General features: G+C 39.6%; 1 protein-coding gene across 5 annotated transcripts in view; it reads right to left on the bottom strand.

The window, feature by feature from the left end:
• Positions 1-19,430, bottom strand: part of ESRP2 (epithelial splicing regulatory protein 2) — a 42,139-nt gene extending 22,709 nt beyond the window's left edge. The window contains exons 1-4 of one of the 5 annotated variants that reach the window (XM_064723063.1): positions 19,102-19,430; positions 18,692-18,844; positions 17,673-17,801; positions 30-143 (exon numbers count right to left, since the gene is read on the bottom strand). In XM_064723063.1, coding sequence (XP_064579133.1) covers positions 30-143; positions 17,673-17,801; positions 18,692-18,826 — 378 coding nt within the window. In that variant the 5' untranslated portion in view covers positions 18,827-18,844; positions 19,102-19,430. The remainder of the gene's footprint in view (positions 1-29; positions 144-17,672; positions 17,802-18,691; positions 18,845-19,101) is intronic. The other 4 variants (XM_064723061.1, XM_064723062.1, XM_064723059.1 and 1 more) reach the window with 4 other exon arrangements.
• Between the last annotated feature and the right edge of the window lie 2,280 nt (positions 19,431-21,710).

Genomic DNA, 21,710 nt, shown 5'->3' with positions numbered 1-21,710 from the left:
GCCTCTCTGCACCAGTTCTGGTCTTGTACCTTCTTGGATGTTTCTGGGTGGAGAACTTGTCGGATGAGTAGCTGGCCATCACTGCAGAGTGTGTAAGAGCTCCTTCCAAGTACTTTCAAATCACTGGATACCAGTTGACTAAACTGGAAAATGAAGAGAAATTTTTATTGTAGTGACTGATAATTTCATGCACCTGCCATTACTTCAGCACTTTTTAAAAAGGAGATAAAGTAATTCAACATTTTGTAAAAGTTTTTGAAAAAACATGATGGAGAACAGAAATGGGCTCCTGATTAAAGAAGGCAAATAAACTGCATGCATTTGTGGAATAGCAAACAAGAACACCCAGAATATAGTAAAAAAAAAGACTAATTAGGAAGATACAGCAGAATTATGAGTTCATATGAAAAGTGATAATACTATACTGGTAATGTACAGAATCTGGACTAACTATAATTTAAGTTATTAAATACTTGAAAGAACTTTGAAGATAAATCACAACATTGATTTTGCAATACCCTTTCTTCACCTATAGCACCTCTGATTATATCCTTAATAATTTTTTTTTAGTTCAAAAGCAAAAAACCTACTCATTAGGTTTTAATTATGTTTCAAAAGTCATATATTAAGAAAAGCCAAACAAATAGTGATCTAATACCTTCAAAAGTAAAATGATAATCAAGTCACGTCCAAGCTAAAAAAGTTCTTGGTATAGATAAAATGTTATGAATACTAGATTTAAAAAAAATTATTCCCAGCTCTAGGGTGGCTAACCCCCAGCAGATTAATTCTCAAGAGGAAAGAGCTCCAGCTGTCTTATTCTACTTTATTTTCCATCCTTAGATAACAGTTTCCAGCCTTTTATTACTCTAGACCAGTGTTAAATTCCTAGCTCCTAATAAGTCAGCTAGCATATTATAGTACCTACATGTATCAGTAAGGAGTAGCTTGTTAACTAATTTTCAAGGGGACAAATGTAATTATTCTAAGCTTCCCTCTTGATGCTACTCCCTCCCAGGAAAGCATCACCTCACAAACAAGCAATAATTACAATCACAATGCAATAGCCACCCACTGCTCTCAGCAACAGGCTATAACTCCAAAACAACCACCCCCAAAAGCAAATTAAAAGTTGACTTGAGACTTAGACAATATCTTTGTGCTGTCTTTTAGCCTGTGTATGGGGAGAAAAGAGAGTTGGTTTGTTTTATCACAACACATGTGGCACTACATCATTTCAGTCTCTGCTCGGGAAAGGTGATGTCCTAATGACCTGATCCCACCACTACACAGAGCCCACAGTGTGAACAAGAGTGGCAGCACCTGCAGCCCAAAGGTAAGGCTCCACAAGGGAAAACACGTGTATTGAACATGATTTAGAAGGAGCAGAGACATGATCATCCAAGCTTTATTTCAAAATAACTGCTCAAACCAATCCAGGGGCTGGGGCAGCTGACCAGAGTTCCACTACCATTCTGAGTTCAGAGTTCTGTAGTAGTGGGTATTACACATCAAAAAATGGAACTGAGGGGCAGAGCTGGGTAAGGGGGGCATCCAGCTCCCCACCTTTTGTTAAGTTGCTTCATTTGCAGATATATTTACAGATATAGATATGAAAATATCTATGAAGTGAAGTTACTTAATAGTAGAGAACATATTTGAAACTATAAGAAGGATTAATATCACCACAAAACAAAAACTTTTATAATGCAATTGTCTGCACACTACCAAAACACACAAAAAGAACAAATACACTATAAACAGATGGTGTATAACTAACTAAAATAACTAACTAAAAATCAACCATCCCAAACTTGCAGATTCCCAAAGCCTGTTTCCTCCCAATTGCTAGTACAGGTTGTGGTCCTGCCACAAGCTGAAGTCTTGAAGAACCTGAGGCTTTAAAACCAGTTATTGTTCAAAGATGATTTAAAGTCAGAAAATTGAGATCTGAGAGTGCTCAAAATACCTCAGATGATGTGTAAACATCAGAAAGAGAAGAAAATTCCAGTGGACTCCAGAGGAACCACTTCAGAAAAGTAGTTCTGTGGACAGCCACAGTCACAGACCAACAACAAATATTCTCACCACAATAACACACATGAGAACTGCTTTCTTACTAAATGCAGCAAATTATTAGGTTTTTTTTGTTTAACTAATGCACACAGTAAAGAGCAAATATTTGTAAAAAGGGGTTGGAAATGGTGATAGGAATCAGCCTCCAGAGGGGGTGCACAGGGATTCTTGCTGAAAGGAAGCAGAGTCTTACTGATGAACAGCAATAAAACACTCCCCAAACCTTCAACTTTGTACCCTGTGTTACTGGAGATGCTCAAGAGCCAATACAGGCAGTGCAGTTAGGGAGCTATTTTGATCAGGTACAAGAAGAAATCTAACCCACACCATCTGAAGAAAGCAACAAATGCAAGCAGCCTCCCGCTGTACACATAAAATGTAAGAACTGTAGATCAAAAAGACGTCATCAAGTTAGAAAACAAAAGGAGAAAAATGTTTGCACAAGGGAGGAAATGCTCAGGTCAAATGGTGTAAGTCAAGTTAGTAAAAATCAAGACTGTTGCACTGAAATATTCACATTTTTTCCACATGGTATTTCCCACACAACCTACAGCTGAAAAGAAAACACAGATATTTTCAGAAGCCCGTACTGAGAAGATGCCAGAGTAGTAAAATATTGCATAAGGACACTGATAAGCCCAGAATTCCAACTGCACTAAGGTTTAAAGAACTCCCAAGAATCAGGATTTGTTTTTATTTGTACCAAGCGTTAGTATTTGCACTGCATATTTATTAAATGTCAGTGATAACATTCAACATTGCAAACTCCTTTCCAGTGGAACAATCAACATGTCAAAACAATACTCTACTTTTCTTACCAAATGCCTGCAGCTTAAAGTGCCTTAGATAAACTGCCATAAGGTTGGCAGGACTTGCTGGAAGCTTATTTAGAAACTCCTATTTTAAAACCAGCCTGTTTCAAACTTTGGGGTGTAATGCTCTGGAAGAGGGCAAGAAGACTGTGGGAAGAATAGTCAGGAGACATAAGCAACCTTTGTTACCCAAACCAGCTCAGCCATGGCATGGGTTAACTGAGGAGAGGAGGGGGTAGCAGAGTGAATGGGAAGATTCACTCAGGATCAGAGCATGGGGCAAAATAGCCCCAGAGGAATGATAGATATTTGAGATTAGCCTGAAGTAGCTTTTTCACTCACAGGAGATGTCTCCTAATTCTGCAGAGGTTGAGTATGAGAGGCATAGCTGTGGACCAGCTCTTGCTGCTATAGATGACACTGGACCCTCAAGACTTTCAGGCAATAGACCCATGCAACACATGTGTCAAACTTGTTAAAGCAGCTAGGGCAGATGTGTTTGTAAAGCCACATTGTTCAGCACAACAAGCCACACCAGTTAAGCAATTCAGCACTGCCCAGGAAAAGCCATCTTCAGCCTCCTTTCTTGCACCACAGATTTCGGGTAGCATTTCAAAAGCCAGCCTTGAACCAGCATCCACCCAAATGGAGCAAGCACAGGACAAGTTAAGACCAGCACCAGATTTACATTACGTTTTTCTGTCTCACATGTTGAACAACCTGTCCACAACTCTGTCATTTCATAAATTCCATCCCCATCTCCTTCACTCCACTAATAAAATCCATCTCAGCTATTTACCTGCTGTCATTCACCTTCGTGCTGCCGTCCAAGCACGCCCCCAGTGCGGCAGGCAAAGCTGCCCCACCTCAGCACTGCCCCCACCAAGCTCACACGCCCTGTCTGCCCTGCTCCTCTGCTCCTTCCACAGCTCTCACACACTGCTAATTACCTCTTGCATCTTGCAACCAGCCCTCATTCTGACTGCAAGAACCAGTCTATTAGCATCATCCTCCACCTCTCTTGCTTATTCCACCAGATCAGTCTCTCCAGCAAAGCTCTGATGAGTCATTCCTTATTTAAAGGAATTTGTTCAATAATTCCACACCAAGATTAAAAACTGAACAGAGGGAAGAGGAAGAATCAAACAAGCTGCTCTGTATACTTGCCTCCTCGAAACCTAAAACAGTTCTTAGAGAAAAGGTGGTGAGAGGGAAGGACAGACTTTGAACAGCAGTTTGAAAAACTGGCTAAACAGGATTTTGGTCATGTAGCTGAGAGTACAAAGAGATTGAAGAGACATGTTTTGCCAGCAGCAAAGCTGGATGAAAGCCAGCACAAGCTGCTGTGTTTTTTACTGATGAATCCCAAGGGACTAAAATAACAGCCCACTTCGTGTTGCCTTAAATATAGCAGAGCTAAGATGTAGATCTTGGAGAAACAAGAAGATTCTCTAAGCTTTTTCTATAGTTATGATGCACAAAACCCTAAAATAAACATCTGTCTATTTGGATAGTCTCATTTTCCTTACTAAAAATAGCTGTCATCCTTGAGAAAGGCCACTGCATCTGTGCTGTATCTGTGCCTGGCATGGTAATTAAACACTGAGATAATTCAGGCACAGAATGCATCCATGCTGTCAAATAGAACCATTTCTAAAACACCATGGCACTCTGGGGGATTCTTTCTTCAAATCACCTCTGAGAAGTAACAGAAAATTCAGCTGCCCCTTACGCATCAGATTTCCAGCAGCTCCTAGTGAGTCTTTAAAGCAGCATCCTTTCCTTTAGTCGTGCACAGAATTTCTCTGTTTTGCTTCTTTTGGCCCTACTGACCCATCACAGCTAACACTGTGATCATCCACAGAGCTTCAGAATTAAAGGCATCCTTGCAGTTTAAGCAGGTCTGGAATTCCATGCAAGTATAACATAAAAATCAAAAAACCAGCTTAGATTGTAGCTTACACTGAAGCCAGACTTGAATCTATTTTCAAGTAGGAAGATGAGTTATATTTATCAACATTCTTTGCACAAAGAATGGTCCTCACAGTGTAGGGATCTGGTTTCAAATCAGTAGTATCAACAGGATGTTACTAAACTGCCCCGAGTTTACAATTTGGTGATTGCAGATGAATACATGGCCCACTTCCTGCCAGATCAGCATATCAAAAAGTGCTCATTTTTTCATCCATGCCATCTTTAAACTTGGGAGGGTGAACAGATCATATCTGGTCCAGTCAAAATTGGAGACATGAGACAGAGAGATGATAATTGATTTGGCTTAAAGCCTGTCGAAAGACTTTGAACAGGTTTAGCATTCTAGATTAGTGTTTTGCAAAAAAAACCCAAGCAAACAAAACAAAAACCACCAAAACAAACAAAAACCCTGAAAATAAAACTTTTTCAGGAATGACAGTTTCTTGTCATTATTAAGAAGAAAACTTTCAGGAATAACTTAGAAGAAAAGTTATTTTGGTTCACTTCGGACTTACATTCTGATATATTCCCTTGAGCTTAAAAACCCCTCATATTACTAAAATGAAACTGTTCTAGAGAAAGTGAAAATAAGATTCCACAGATCTGTAAAGTACCCTGAGAAGAAAAAGGTTTTATCTGAGGCACATAAATGTGCACTGCTTACACCTCCTTTGTGCAAACCTATGACTAAAGCCATACCGTTTATAACCATGGATGTTTTCCAGTCTAACTTGTATTTAAAAAAAATCATCATCACTTATTAGATATTACTGCAATTCACAACATTAGAGCTTTAGACTCTTTCAGGCTTTTGGTGTGAGTCATTCTTTGCTTGTAGCATTGAGCATATAACAATGATCAGTCTTCTTGGAAAACAAAGGATAATCTTCAAAAAGGTTTCACTGAAGATTTTCTATTCCCAGTTCTGTTTCAACAGGCAAAAGGTACTGCAGTTGTTGCCTCAAAGCCTGATTTTATGCTAAGTCCTCTACAATTTATTCCAGAGAACACCCAAACCCAATTATACATTTGCAGGTGTGGCTCCTGAAAGAAGATCTCCAGCAGATGAACAGTGAAAGAGGCTGCTGAGAGAAGTTGCAGATTCTTCATCATTGAAGATACTAAAGATCCAAGAGGTCATTGTCTTTGGCAGCCTGCTCAAGTGTCCCTGCTTTCAGTGCTTGGGCTGGACAACATCTACAGGTGCCTTCCAGCCTCAGCTGTTGTGTGACTCCCCCCACTCTGGGCTCTCTTTGCCCACTCTGCAGCTTCACCAAAGATCAGGGCACCAATGGCACCACGGTGTGTACCTGAGGGGCTGGGGGTTTTTGGGAAGGGACATGTTTTCCAGGATGGGGGGAAGTGAAGGAGATCAAGAGTTGAGATGCAGCCAAATCTCATTAACAGAACCTGTCTGCCACTGAAACATAAGCAAGATTGGAGCACCACTGAATTCCGAAGTTTGTCTAAAGACTTAAAGGGTCTAATACAGCATGAGAAAAGTCAGGAGTAACAAGCCATGGCTAAGGCTTGCTTGCACGCAACATACCATGACATGACAGCCTAGGGAAATATTTTCACTTGGTCATTGTGCCTCAGTTCCTACACCCATGAGGGTTTGACATTTATTTACAAAACTCTCCATGAGCAGTCTTCTGCTCCTTCAGTCTTCCACTCCTGGTGATAATGCCAGCCTTATCCATGCAATGGAGGAATTTAAAGCATGTCAATACTACTGGGAGGTGCACAGACTGCATTTCAGCACTATTTACAAGTATGATAACCCTTTATTGTGCTGGGTAACTTTTTAAACAGAGAATCCTATAGTAAGCCCTTGCCTTTGTTCATCTGTTAACTGATATTCCACATGGCTGATAATGGATACATGGTGACCTTGTACTGAAATTGCTGTATGGAAAGAAAAGAAAAAAGCATAACCCCCAGTGTAGCCATAAGCTACAAATCACTTCTTTTCCCTTCTAGCTAAATAGGGGTAAAAATACAATATTTAGATACCATTCAGACATAAACATGAAAAAGAAATTGCCCCTTAGTTTGAATTCATTGCTGGGCAAACATGCAGGAGATGACAGAGGCAGCCCAGGTTCATTCACTAGAAATGTTCAAAAATAATATTGCCAGTTGATTTCTCCTATTAGGAGGAAGGCAATTATTTGCTCTACTGAACACTAATGCCTGAGATTATTTAGTGACTGCAGACTAGCTTGGACAAAAGCATGGGGCTCATTTCCAGCTTGCCAGAGAATCTAATTTTGCCCAGTTACATATCACCTTATACCTCTGGATGGCCTAGAAACTACATTAAATAACAGAAGGACCAATCAGTCACAAAGGCCATCATAAATGTACTCAAGAGAGAGATTACATATCCAAAAACAGTTAGAGTTTTTTTTTATTTTTCCATCTTGGAATTTGCAAGTGTAAGAGCAAATTTACACTTTGGATGAGGAGAGGCAGGATGTGGCACTGAGCTTCAAGCACTGGAGACTGCCTTCTCCTCGAGCACATTTTGCTGCTTCTTACACCTGATAATCTGCTGTCACTTTGTCTTCTTTCCTGAACAGAGGTCCAGACCAGGTGCTGCACACCCTGCTGCTTCTCTAGCTGTTCCAAAGCAGTTTCCTCCACAGCAGCTGCTTATTTAGACAAACTCCTGTTGTTGCCTCTCACAGAAAGAAATGAATTATTTTCCACTCATGCTGTGAGCAAAAGGTGACAAGAGGGTCTCAGCTATCCTAGGCTTGGGGCTCTGCCATGAAATTCCAATCACAAATCTTAAAAAGAAGCAGTAGTTGAAAAACACAGAATTATGCTTTTAAGTGTATTTATGATAGTCACTTTTATTTTTTACTTTGTTGGGAGGCTGAAGTTACAGGAAATAATACCACCTTATTCTCCTTGTTGTCATGTCACAGGTCTCTCAAGAAAAAAAGGTCTACAGACACCTCTTATAATTACTGCAAGACTTCAAGGGGGAAAATGGAAAGTATTCTTCAAATTTCTTGCATCCTTTCACTCCATAAAACAGAGAAAATTCATTATACTCCTTCAGAATTAATAGAGGGACTGGCAACTTTAAACTTAGCTGGTGAGAGTAGCCTACACCTAATTTCCTGCATAAAAATAAGTTTGTTCAACGTTGTTCAGCAACAGGTGGAACATGAAATACAGAAACAGAGCAACAATTGTCATGGTTTGTCTGCCAGTGATACTCTGTGGAGCATAGAAAACAGCCCATCGTTACTCAGGGCTGTGGTAAACTGTTTTAAAGATGAAACTTCCACACTATTTCTTTCTGTGGTTCATTTTAATTGGACCTGGGTCTTTGTGCAGCAAAGTAAACAATAGCTAACTAAATGCTTTAATTCTTCCTAGGAAAGAATGCAAACATCTAACCTTCTGCCATGACAAAGATCTGTCCAAGCCATGCCACTTGAGCACTTTATGACCATTTTTGATTAATTATTTCTTAGATGGAAGTTTGAAACACCAGACTATTTGCATGCTTTCCAGCTATGGTATCTACAGCATCTAGTTCGGGTAATGCATTAAGCATAAAAGGCAAGACCATGGCTCAGGCCATCTGAATGTCACAGCAATCAGGTCACAGGCTTTTATCTTCAAAAGCACAATCTGTTTTAATAAGAGAGTGTTGAAATATGCAGAGTACTCCACAAATAAGCTACTTGAAGTTAGCCTTGTGTAAGATAAAGCACCCCAGTCCAGCAACATAAGAATTTCAGAGTTGGTGGACTTACTTTACTACTACATTATGTGTCAGGAAACTGCTAAATAAAGAAACACTTACTGAGATAAACTATGTTTTCACTTCAAATGAATCTGTGTGAAAGAGGCCTTAGCTATCAAAACCAACAAAATAACACAACAATATAAATATCTTGCAAAATATGAATAATCTGTGCTAACAAATGATTACCTAAGTCTGATTTTAAGCAAAAAGAAAATTTTGAATACTACTTATACAAAAAAATCCCTACGCTGTCAACCTTTTACCTACATTTCAAGCAGGTTTACAATGGTGCCTCACAGTCCTCACAGGCTGCTTGCTATCAGCTCAACTCACAGAGCAAGTCATTACAGCCTGAAAGACAAGGTTGAACATACTTTCCAAACTCTAGGTTTTAATTAATGCCATGACTGCAACATTTCCCAAAGTCTTGATGTAAGCACAAGCTCTCTCTCAGTGTTCTATACCTCCCCCACTCCCACTCACCTCTGTTTCAAGGACAAACTTTCATTAGCAATGTGATCTTTAGCACTGGCTCTATTGACTGTAATGCTTGGTACTGCTCTATTTACTCAACACTACCTCATTGTTTGTAGTGCAAGCTTAACCAGTTGTAGGAGAATAGCCAATGCCTGCAAAATTAAAACATTTTTTTCTAGTAGGTTGTTTCTCAAGTTTTTTTTGGGTTTTTTTTTTTTTTTTTGTAGTAGTAGTACTCAGGGAAAGTAAAAAGATGAGGCAACAGCAAAAGAATGAAGAGACACTTATCATCCACAACCCAGTTTCCTGCATGATTTTCTCATACTCCTGCCTCTCCATTAAACTTGTACTGTAAAAATATCATAAGCATGGACTTTTCTCAATAACAGTCTTGAAATTTATGAAGTATCTTTGCTTATGTAAGAATCCAAGTGATTCTTGATCAAACCCTTAGAAATATCAGAAAAAGAAAGTCAAACTTTCTTGAATTGACTCTGCTTTGCTTTGTAAATGGGGGAGTGTTCCCTTTCTTGTACAAACATGCTTTCACAAATACATAAAGGACTAGTGGAATTAGATCCCTAAATCAGTTTGCCTTCAATCTCTCAAACTTTCAAATCACAGATTAGAGCAAGCATCAAAAATTGGTAATGACTCATAAGGAAAAATGAGAGTGAGAAACTATTAGATATGATTTTAGCAGTTCACAACTGAGTAATATCAAAATTTACACTTGGCCTTCCACAGGATTCAAACCTGGCCAACACAGAAGGACATTAATGGTTACACTATTTGGACGTTGCTTCCTCTTACAGAACTACATCCTCCCTTTCAGGTAACTATCTGCTTCCAAAGCAAGTTCCTTATGACTGGAAAGGCTTGACATGAGTTTCTCTGGATGTCAAGCAAGTCACAGCTTCTTGTGATCAAATCTTAGCATCTGAGACTTATAGAGAAAGGGTGTTGATTTCTATTTTCTTTTGTTTCTTTAAGCATAACCACAAGAACTGCAGTTTTCTTCTGCACTTCATATTTACAAGGTGCTATCTCACATGCTTTACAATAATCTGAAGTCCTGTATAACTTGAATTCTGTTGTAAAAAATAACACTGAGACACTCAGGTTGCCAATCAAACAAACTGCAAAACTCTGTCACAGTCCTATTCTTGTGACAATTATGTATTTCCAACTCTGTATCTCTCATGATCTCACTCCCATCCAATGGTATTTGATAAGAGGGTTGGTGTGTTATACAATGTTAATAAAATATCCATTTCTCAATCTTTTTTTGCCACACTCTGCCCACTGCAGCTCTACAAAGAAAGGCAGCAGGAGGAAAGAGAAACCAAAATATTTTGAAATAGAAGTTTGGGGGAAGTGAGAGAGTTGGTTTTAATTGTTTTGTTTTGTCTCTCATCAAAAAGGGTGATCATGTGAATTTCAATTCCCAATATCTTTTGCTTAATATTTATCCCATAACTCACATCTACCTTCACAGCATGTGGATTTAATGAATGGGGGGCAAATAAGCAAAGCAGCTGTTTGTGAACAAAGCAAAACCAGAGGCTATTATATAGAAGAACACTGGAGCAAGTTGTGAACAGTTCAAAGAACATCACCACAGATTATCACTGAAACATGGTTTGTAGAACAAACATGACTTCTGACTCAAGACACTCCTAGAACACATGTCAAGGTGTCTTTCAGAGCATCAGCATTTCCTCCTTTTTTTTGGAATAAGGTTGTAGCTAACAGAAAACAGCATGAGATCTCTACAGGAAAGAAAAAACACTTTTCCAGAGCAGAGGAGATGGCAAAGACATGAACATGAGGGAGAATTACTGGTTTTGTTTCTAATTAAGAGATATAAAATTTCCTCTTTTAATGACAGAAATTAAAAAATGAGAGAGGGTTGACATTATGTTGCTAAAAAATTAATCTTTAATCAGCATTTTTAGTTCTGGCCATAGCACTGCTTTGCTAGCAGTATCAATTCCAGTAACTGTGCATCAGTCTGAAACCCAACTGCTCTGCAAAGAAGTGCTGCAAGAGATTGACAGAGACATTGCCCTCATTTGGCAGCACTCAGCTACCCAAGAACTTCATATATAACTGAAGAGTATTGTTTTATTAAAAGGGGGGGAAAAATCAAGTAACCAACATACAGATTGAGGAAGAGTGCAACCTTTTCCAAAAACTACCAGAGGAAGAGAGAAAGAGCACAGACTTGCAGACAAATCCACACAGAGTTTTCTAAGCTGCTTCCATGTTAACAGCAAGAACAGATAGAAGCACTGCACACATAATTACTGCCAAAATAATAGAATGCAAATCATAGAATCATTTAGGTTGGACAAGATCTTCAAGAGCACTGAGTCTTACCATTAACCTGACAGCACCAAGTTGAACACTAAACCATGTCGCTAAATGCCCCATCAACATGTTAAAATCCTTTATGCTTCATTTATTCCTCAGCCCCTTTTGAAACCCCTGACAATAATTCATTAACACATTTCCAGTGACTTTTTCAGTAGCTATTTAGAGCAAGTTAGAGGAAAGAAGTTCAAAGTCCCTGAGGACCATGCAATCCAGCAATCTTTGTATTAAAATGGTTCTACCCTCTATTTTGCTGTCTTTCAATGATGTAAAAAAAATCCCATAAGAACAATTTCAAGAGAAATTCAAGTGTTCAGACATATTATAGGTGTGGAAACATCCAAATGTATTAGTAACACAGTTTACAAACATGGCACAACATCACTCCCTGTGAAGACAGGCACCTCAAGCTGTTCTGCAAGCTCATAGTAAAGTTTATTTGTCCATATATGCTAATCTCAGACTTGATAATTAATTGTTACTGTTCCACTTCACCAGAAAATGTAGCAACATCTGCTATCACAAAAAAGTCTACTCATATCTTCAAATCACTGGGCCAAATTATTCACTTCTCATTAATATTGTCACTTCTAGTTTTAAGAGAAGATAGCCCAGCTTGCCAAGGCTCCCACACTTTTATGCCTATAAGGAAAAGAATTTGCAGCTTTAGACAAATTCTTTTACTAATTCTTTGCTCATTCAGAAGTGAAACACCTAAATGCAGGAACAAAGCAAGGGAGCCTTCCTACTTCCTACAGGGAATACTTGAGGAATTCAGATAAAAGTAATGCAGTATTTGGAGAAGCTAATGTCACTGATTTTCCACACAACATAACAGAACATAAGTGCTACCAATAACAAATAGATTCCCATGATCTACATATGCATATTTCTGTATACACATATATATATATATTTAATATACATAACAGAAGAACTGTTTATGCTATCAAGTCTTTTCTGGGCTTTTTGAGGGACCAGATTTGAGTGTTTCAAGAACAATGTAATGGGCTACAGAGCTGGGTAGCACTGAGAATTCGTAAAGACAAAAATAGTTTATCTAGGCCATTATCAATAGAATTGCAACTAAGGTTCTGAAAAAAAAAGTTAGCCATAGCTAAAACAACAATAAAAATCCACACTGCAACATCCTACAGCTACAGGAAGCATTAGCACATAAGACATATGCAACATAATTTAACCAATCCTCATCTACATTTATCCATAAAAATAGGGAGCTATTGGATGTTAATAAATGTGAAAACTCTACATAAGGCTACCTGCATACAGGACACTCAGCCCTCCTGTAAGAGCAGGAATCTATCACTTACCTACCCTGGGAACCTGAAGGCCCTTGTGTCTGTCAGGAAATCCTCATCACTCACTGCTGATGCCAAACCAAGGCCACAGTTTCACATTAATTGCTCAGTGCCCTACCTGTATTAAAATGTTACCCTCCTTTCACCCACACCTTAGTGCTATGGCTGCCCTTGAGAAAACTTCCTAATCTGCCACACGAGCATCAGACAGAACCACTCCAATCCAGAGCTGCCTTCAGCTCAGAACAGTGCCCTGCTCCAGCTCCATCTGCAGCCCCAAAGGCTTTTGCACAGGCAGAATGCAGGAGGGAGGGCCGTGTAGCAGCACCTGCCTAAGCGAAAGGTGCCACCGAAGTGCTCAGGAGCAGAAACAGCTTAAGCTGGTATCGCCATCAAACGTGTTGGATCATGAAAACACAACCAAAGGGTGTAGTTTCACAGGATGTGAGCTTGGATAGCAAAGCAGTTTTAAGTTCCCACCCCATCTGCTCATTTCAGTGATCCTGTTTACAGCACGGCTTCACAAAGGGTTTTACTGACACAACAAAAAGATGGCAAAGTCTGGTGCAGGGCCAGGGGAGAAGCTGGCTTCACTGCTGAAGCCAAATCTTGTGAAATGACACCCTAACTGTTTGTTGTGGAAAGAACAGCCTGTCTGGTAACACTTGCCAAAGATTCACCAAACACCTGCTCCAAACCATCAGAACCCAGACTCAGCAAATACTCCAAACTCTGTTAGAAGTTTTATTGAGGTGATGCAGTCAACAAATAATCTGAAGTTGGAACATCAACTGTAAGACTCAAAAGAAAAAAAAAAGTCACCCTGCATTTTCAGATTTTTCTGCAGTTTGAAGACTGAGAGGTGTATTAAAAATAAATTTTAAAAAATTATTTAACCAAAATGAAGATGTGGCAGCTGGCAAGGGAGCCAAGAAAACTTTCTGCTAGCACTTTGTGAAGAAGAAGCTGCAGAACAAGTTTCTCTTACAAAAAGGGTTGTAACCGGTTTATCTGGTTAGAGGAATTCATGAGTTCTTTTACCTCTCCCCCCATCCCATTTGTTTCCAAAAACTCATTTAACCAGCTTGTTTCTTGCTGAATTTGCTGAAAACAAATTGCACCTGCAGCTCAGCTGGGTGATCAATAGGCATCCAAACATGCTTGAGGGAACTGGCCATTTGCTATCACCTGATAAAGTGGCAACCACTCAGTATTTTCAATTTGAGCATTATTTAGGGGAGTAGTGGGGGGCAAAGGCCCAGCTTTGTCTCTCTCTATATAAGAATATGAATCAAAATATTCACTGGTGTATTTGATTCAGTATATTCAATCACCAAGACAAGGAGAGTCTTTTAAACAAATTTTTAATATTTTAATATCAATCCATAGATTAAAAATGAATGTTTTTAGTAGGTCCAAAAGCAAAGCCAGGTCTCACATGAGAATGTCTCCCTTTTTATGTATATTGTTCAAAGAAAGATGGTAATTACAGCTAAATACTGCAGACAGTTCTCCAGCATTATTAGCTCTTCTTAGACATCTTTTTTCAGGAAGACATGCAAATATTGCCTTGCAAAAGGAAAGTAAGATGTCTTGAGGCAAGCCATGCTGATTCAGCCAGGTTTTCTATATGGGAGGGATTAAGAAATCCACAACACTTTCAACTTCATATGGGATCTTTAACTTAGAGCCCCCGTGGCTACAATCAGAGAAGCACATGAGGATGGCAGCTTTTTGATGACAGAGTAATGGGGCTGAGAGAAAGGCAAAGTTCATTTTGGTTTTGCTCTTTAAAAGCAAGGTTCCATTCCTACAAGGTTTCAGAGAGCAGCCTGAGAATAACTGCTCTCCCTTAAAAGTTTGCAAAGTGGGGAACTATAAAGTTACAGCAATTAACTAGAAAAATATAAATAACATGCTAAATAAGCCAGTCCTGTGATTTGAGGATCTGAACAGTGAAACTGGCAAGTGTGTCCCAGTCATGCAGGAAGAGAACTATTCCCTTTGCTAAGTAGTGTAGTTGATACATGTTTAGAGGCTTAGATCACAGGCTCAAGAGAGTTTCAAATACACACTTGAACAAGAGATCTCCCACTTTGTTAAATAAAAATCCTCAGTTTTCTACTCAGTAGCATTTTACAACATCTCAGCAGCTGTGATTTCACCATTACTGGTCTCACATCAGAGGTAAGTTATTAATGCCATTTTGAACTAAATACATCAAGCAAGGGGCTCCCAAAGGGCACGCATTTTATAATTTCAGGTAACTATTTCCCTGACATTTGTACATTCTCCGCCCCCACAAAGGAAAGCTATCACAACCCTGCACATCACCTATGAGAAAATACAGATGGATGCCACAGCTGCAGTAGTACCACTGGAATCAAATGCTTGTTACCCTGGACAAGTACAGTATTAAACACCTTGCAACAAAACATACAGAGCATATGCTGCAGCAAGCAGCTTGGTTATTTGGGGGCAGTGTGCTTCAGGACTTTACCTTGTACAATTACAACAGCCAAAATTTATTGAGAAGGAACCCTATTTCAGAATATTTCAAGACAAACTCAAGTAGTAAGTATGCAAGAATATGAAGTAAAATTAAGAAGATGCATTATTTGATGAAGTGCCTGGCTAAAAGCAAGACTTGACCACAGACTACAGGCCTTTGGTAGACCCCATCATTGCTGGAAAGTGAAGTATACAGCAATAGAAGGAGACTTTCTGTGGTCAGGGGAATAACTCCAGACCCACAGAAGCTGATCTGCTGTTTACCAGCTACAAATCACTGATTCAGAACCACAGAATGTTTGAAGTTGAAAGAGGCCTCTGAAGCGTGGATAAAAGTTACAATGGATTTGTGCTCAGTGGTTCTCACTTCCCTCTATGTGTGGAGATTGGAAACCCAAGGCAAAAAACCAGAAGCAGACACAAAACTTTCATTTACATGATTGAGATATGTGCTAAGGTACACAATTTTCAGCTGCATCATCAATTTTCTACCACAGTCCAGGCAGGGTGTGGAAAGCTAATTTCACGTACTCTATAACATTATCTCAAATCAAGGTACAAGTCTACTTCCTTTTCCTCCTCCATTTGAAATAACCACTTCAACTACCTGCTGCTTTTGCTAGTCCAAATGCTTAACTGAGAAAGAAAAAAAACAACTATATGTGTTGTCACCTGATTCATCTTTAAAATACATGATGCAATTAAAATATCCTGTGGACTTGTCTTCAAAAATGCAGAAAAGGATTTACTAATAAAGAATATGGGGTTTTGCTTTTTGCCACCACTGTAAGTGGGAAGTTGAATTAATTCTCTCCTAATTCCCACAGGAGTCAGGACACAGAGGGCAAGGGAGAAGAGTTTAGGTAAGGTGTGTTCCAGAAGACTTATGATGGAACTGGCCACATCACAACTGGCATCCAACAATTAACAGCAAAATCATTATTTAGTTGCATAGATATGCAAACAAAAAGGAAAAAAATTGTTGTTTTTCAAGAGTCTCTACCCACCTACACACAAAGGTAGTATTTCCTTTTATTTGCTAAAGCAGACCCACCTACAGTGCAATTTACAGCAATAAGATACAATCTCTCATAAAGTATTGGGTATAATTAAAGTGTGTCTGTTATAAAGGTAAACAGAGTGTACTAGGCTAAGCTGTTCCAGATGTCTTTAGTGCAAGATCTGGGACAAGATCAAACCTGCAGCTGCACATTTTCTCAGGGGTTATTATGGAGCTTTAAAAAAAACCCAACCAAAAAAAAAAAAAGAAAAAAAAAGAAAAAAGAAAGAAAGTCACCTCTTGGTCCTGGACTCTAACAAAGCAAATACAAGCAGAACAAATGCCACTGCAGCCAATGCTGACAGATGTTAAGCCACATAGAAGTTACGTGTTCAGAGACACTCCAGAGTTTAGCGTTAACCATGCAGTATCAAAGAGGGTTAGGACCAAGTCTGCCAAGTTATCTGTGTCACCAGAAATTACAGCAACATGAACCTGTTCTACTGCCTAAGCAAGTTTCTGCTGAAACACACCTACGAATGATTCAGACAAGGTGTGGAAAGGCAGGTTTATATGTTACACAAAAATGCACTATTGTATTTTTCCATTCAAGCACATTTCATGCATAGAAAAGACAGTCAAAGTAAGCAAACTTTTGGGAACTGCATTATGTGTACACTATTTGCACTAAATTTTTTCAAGTAGCTTAAGTCCTCTTGAGCTGTAAGTATCATACAAATTTTAGATTTACTGCCTCAATGTGATATTAAATGAGACAAAGAGCAAAACTACAGACATCAGAAAATAATCAAACCAAATCACTTTATAATCCACTCATTAATTTCATCTGGAAAAGAATGATACACAACAAGCATATCTGATGCTACATTAAGGATTTTGAAGATTTCAGCTGATTTTAAGAATAACAAATGAGAAAAAGGTTTTCAATACACATTAGAGCAGTGAACCTGTAGATCAGAATGTACCATGTGAAGTTTGAAATTTTGATTAGCACTGCTTTATTAGGCAGTACTCTTACTGGCCTACTCTTTCAAAGCTTAAAAGAAACTTGGAATAAAAGTAGACCCATCAAAAAAAACAGAAGTCAGATCTTCCAAGGACTCATAACATCAACTCAAATACCCTGGTATCATACACAACTGTTTCAGAATTATAGAGTTCCCATTTCAAATGGTTCAGGTCTCTTTTGGGTTAGCTTAAAAACAAGCATGAAAACTTCCTAGTGATTTCAAAGTGAAAGACAAAATTAAAACGTGTTTCCTTTTTCAAATCCTTTAAATCTCATTCACAGCCTTCACTCTGAAGAGCCCCTGCTCCCAAAAGCAGCACCTCACCTGCTGAAGAACCCGGTCCAGTGGTTCAGCTTTGCCCAGTCCCTCTGGTGTTAAGCCGCTGACTTCGCGACACTGGTCACTTAAGTCCAAGTTGTCTGCTTTCACCAGGGATTTGTGTAGTGTCCCTACCTAAAAACATTCAAGAAATTATGGACAAAAGTGAGGAACAATCGAAATAGTTCTTTCTAGCATTGTGTTGAGACTGCAGAAAAATCAGAAAGGTGCAGTATCACCTCCCGATAAACGCCAGGAGAAAACGCATTTGTCTATTTCACAAATCGAAACCTTTGGCCGCGGTTTCTCTCCCTCCCACCCCGGAGAGCCACGCTCTCTGCTTCGCAGTATCCAAGCCCATTTCATGGGAGGCCTTTTGCAGTTAGCACCGACTTTTGCGGGAGTTGTAAAATACAAAGGGAAGATCACTTAATATTAAGGCAGTTTCGTGAATCCACTAATGAAACTGGTAGTCTTGTTTGTTTTATCAAAGCCCTTCATCTCTAGGGGGTTATTTATGATAGGGCTTTTGAGGAGGAAAAAATACTAGAGATGACTTTTAGGTTGGCCTAAGAATTAAAAGAAGTCAATATTCTCTTAAATGTTATCCAAACATTGGTTAAACAAACAAAAAGCAGGCCCAAAGGGTCCAACGGTGACCGTGAGCCGGCTCCCAGGGAAGCGAGCACGCTCGGAGCCACCCGGGGGAACTTTTTGTTTTAAAGCTTCAAAAGTCCGTAGACATCCTCGAAGCTGCACATGATTTAAGGCGGACAGGGCAGTGGGGTGTGGAAGCGGCCAAACTTTCTTGAAAAGTTACTCCTTCCCTGAAGACGGAACAAAAAGGAGCTTCCCGAGCGAGCGGCCCGGGCAGGGAATGAGCCCCGGGCTCGGGCCCCGCGCCCTCCCTCCCCTCGGTGCATTTGTGAAATGAACAAACGGCTCCGGGCGGGCGGCGATGCCCGGCACAGCCCGCTCGCCCCGCGCCGGGGAACGCGCCCTCGCCCCGGATATCGAAGCCATACCTTCTTGTTCTGTAGATCCACAACTTGCCACACCAAGAGAATTAGTTCCCTCTCATCCGAACCCAGTTTAGCCCCATATGCACCAGCTGTTGCCCCAAACAACACCACCAAAGAGTCACTGTGCGAAGCCGTCATGACCACAGGGGGAAACAACTACAATCAAAAGCAGAGGTCAAAAAAAAAAAAAAAAAGAGAGGGAAAAAAAAAAAAGCAAAAGAAAGACACACTAACAAACAAGGGAAAAAAAATTAAACCAAAAATTTCCCACAAGGCTCACCCCCTACCTCCAAGTAATCAAAGGGAAAAAGAGCGAACGAGAAGTCGCGATATAAAGAGGAGAGAAAGAGCTATTTAGGATGTTGGGTGTTTGAGGAAAAAAAAACATGGAGAAAGAAAGCTTCCATCTCTACCTGTTCCCGGTGATCTCCTTCCCGGGGCCGATTAGGAGATGAAATTAGCAAGCTGTGGGTTTCTCTACCTCTGACATCATGGCAGCTCAGTCTGGGCTTGGGCTTTTTTTTTTTTCTCTGTCTTTTTTTTTTTTTCCTTCCCTCTTCCCCTTCCCCTCTCCTGAGTTACCTGCCCTTGGTGCAGCTCATGTGACTCTAGTCAATCTCCCAAAGGGACAAGGCCATTGGGCCTCTGGAAAAGGTGTAGGAGGGACGGAGGGAGAATCAACGCCTGGCTGATCCGGCCTGATTGGTTTTTGAAGGAGATCAGAGGCAAACTCCCTTTCTCTGTTGAATTCTGCCTGCAGGAAGTGCCTCTACCTGCTTTCAGCGCGGCGGTGCCGCCCGGCGCTGGGTGCGGGCTGTGCGCGCCCGGCGTGCGGGGCACTCGGGGCTCGGTGCGCTCCGACCCGCGCCCCGCTCGGGGCAAATCTGAACAATTTACGTGGCTAAAACACAATTTATGACTTAGCACTGAATTCCACGAAAGAAAAGTCTTTACCTGCTTCTAAGTAATTGCCCTTTGTGCACGTTGCTGTGTGTGTATCCAGCTACAGACACCAACGCTAATGTGTAATGAAAATGTAACATTCCACAGGGATTTTTAAGAGATATTCCAGGCAGAGAGTACTTTGCAACTTGGGCCCTGTCTTTAATATAATTTGTAAAGATGGGTCTGAGTAGAACAATTCTTTTTGTTTTGAGAAAGGATGTATCTAGGAAGTTTTGCAAAAACACAGTGTAAAACCTGCATTTTCTCCCCTACAAATGCTCTATAAGGAGCTGTCTCCCGGGCATTAACTGCAGTCCAAGGTGGGCAGCTTTTCTCCACTCGTCTCTCCTCTCTCACTGGTGAGACTACAACGGGATATACCACCTAGTTCAGCTGCTATGAAAACACTCCTGCTCAACAGCAGCGGCAATATTTGTAACACTGGGGACTGAGAAAAATTTCAGAGATATTTTCAATTTGAAATTTTAAAGCAGAAAAAAAAAGATCAAAAGGCTTCTAAACTCTTTTGAAAGTTATTTTTTTCTACTGCTACCGCTGATGAGTTACTAATGATTTTTAAAGGCCAAATGCTGCAAGTTAGACTAATCATAATTTTTCTTTTGTTTCATTAAGTCTTCAGTTTATATTTCAATATTAGTGTTGTGTTGAAACAGAGTTTTTACTGAACAAAAATTGGTTCTGCTATTTAGCTACTGATGTATATCCTGGGAAAATGAAGATCTGGGCATTTAACTATGAATATCTGATGGCTTAAATTATTAAATCACATTTTCTCATCTTCTTTCAACATTCCAATTTTATAATTGATTAATTATAGCAGTTATTATGTACCTCCTTCTAGCAAGCACTGATTCCCCATGCTAACACCACCAGCAAGACTAATTCCCTTTATTTTAATGAAAACAAATTACAGTTCAATGATGCTGTCCAATGTGATGTATCTTAGAATTCATGTTTTACAAGTATTTACCTGACAGAGGCCATGCAGGAAACCTTGCACAGGTGCATCTCACTGGACATCACAGAACAGTTAAACACCTCTCAGCTGTTGTCTCTGCAGCTCACACAGCTGTCTGAGGAGCAATCCTGGAAATACTTTGTTACAGAAAGGGCAAATTCTTGAACAAAGTTGAAAACTTTGGGCTGTATATTTATTCAAAATATTCAAAAATTTTGAATATTTATATATTCAAAATATTTTCAGTATTGTATTTTCTAGCATTGCTGAATTCATGCCACAGCTATATTTTCCTCTATCAATGCATTTCCACAAGTCCTTGGTAGGATAAAACCCCGTTCATTTTCCTTCTGTTATATCCTCTGGATACAGTGGTAATGAAACAGTGTAACAGACTGTTATGTTATGTGGGATGATGTATCCCTGAAGTCTGTAATAAGGACCATAAAAATGACTGCAAGTGTGAGAACCTATCCTCTTTTCTCAACCTGTTCCCTGCCTCCCAAACTCACACATATATATTGGAGTGTTTGCAGAGAGGCAGTGTTTGCACAAATAAGTGTAAACACGGATTAAGTGTAAAAACAGATTTTAACTGTAGCTATGTTCACAGAAAAAAAAAATTCCAGGCTGTGGCAATTTAGCTGTCTTCATGAGGATGTCATTTTGTAGCCCTAATATGTGAGTGCTTCACACATAATGGGATTTTAATTAGCAGATTTCTATAGAAGATCATACACATGATAAACTCTTGGCCAGGTTGACACATATGCTCACAGACTCCAGTGAACCGGCTCAGAGAATGCCAATACATATGTAGTTGTCTTTAGGATCTAATGTGAAAGAAAAATGGTTGTAATTCACTCAGAGCAACATCTCAGATTAAAGAAATCCTCCTCAAATCAATGCCAAACACCCTTGAAAATTGATTTGAAATCTACACATGGTATTGAAAGCTGGTGAGCCCAAAAGCTTCAATGCTTTTTACAATTATATTGGCTCCTCTCATAAAATGTAGCCTCTCTTCATAGAAAGCCTATCTGGTTTTAGATGTTTTTTAGACTCTTGACTCATATAATTCTACTGTTACTAATTTAT

Source organism: Zonotrichia leucophrys, chromosome 11 (genome assembly GCF_028769735.1).
Source record: "Zonotrichia leucophrys gambelii isolate GWCS_2022_RI chromosome 11, RI_Zleu_2.0, whole genome shotgun sequence".
Classification (NCBI taxonomy): domain Eukaryota; kingdom Metazoa; phylum Chordata; class Aves; order Passeriformes; family Passerellidae; genus Zonotrichia; species Zonotrichia leucophrys.
This window is presented reverse-complemented; position numbering and strand designations above follow the sequence as displayed.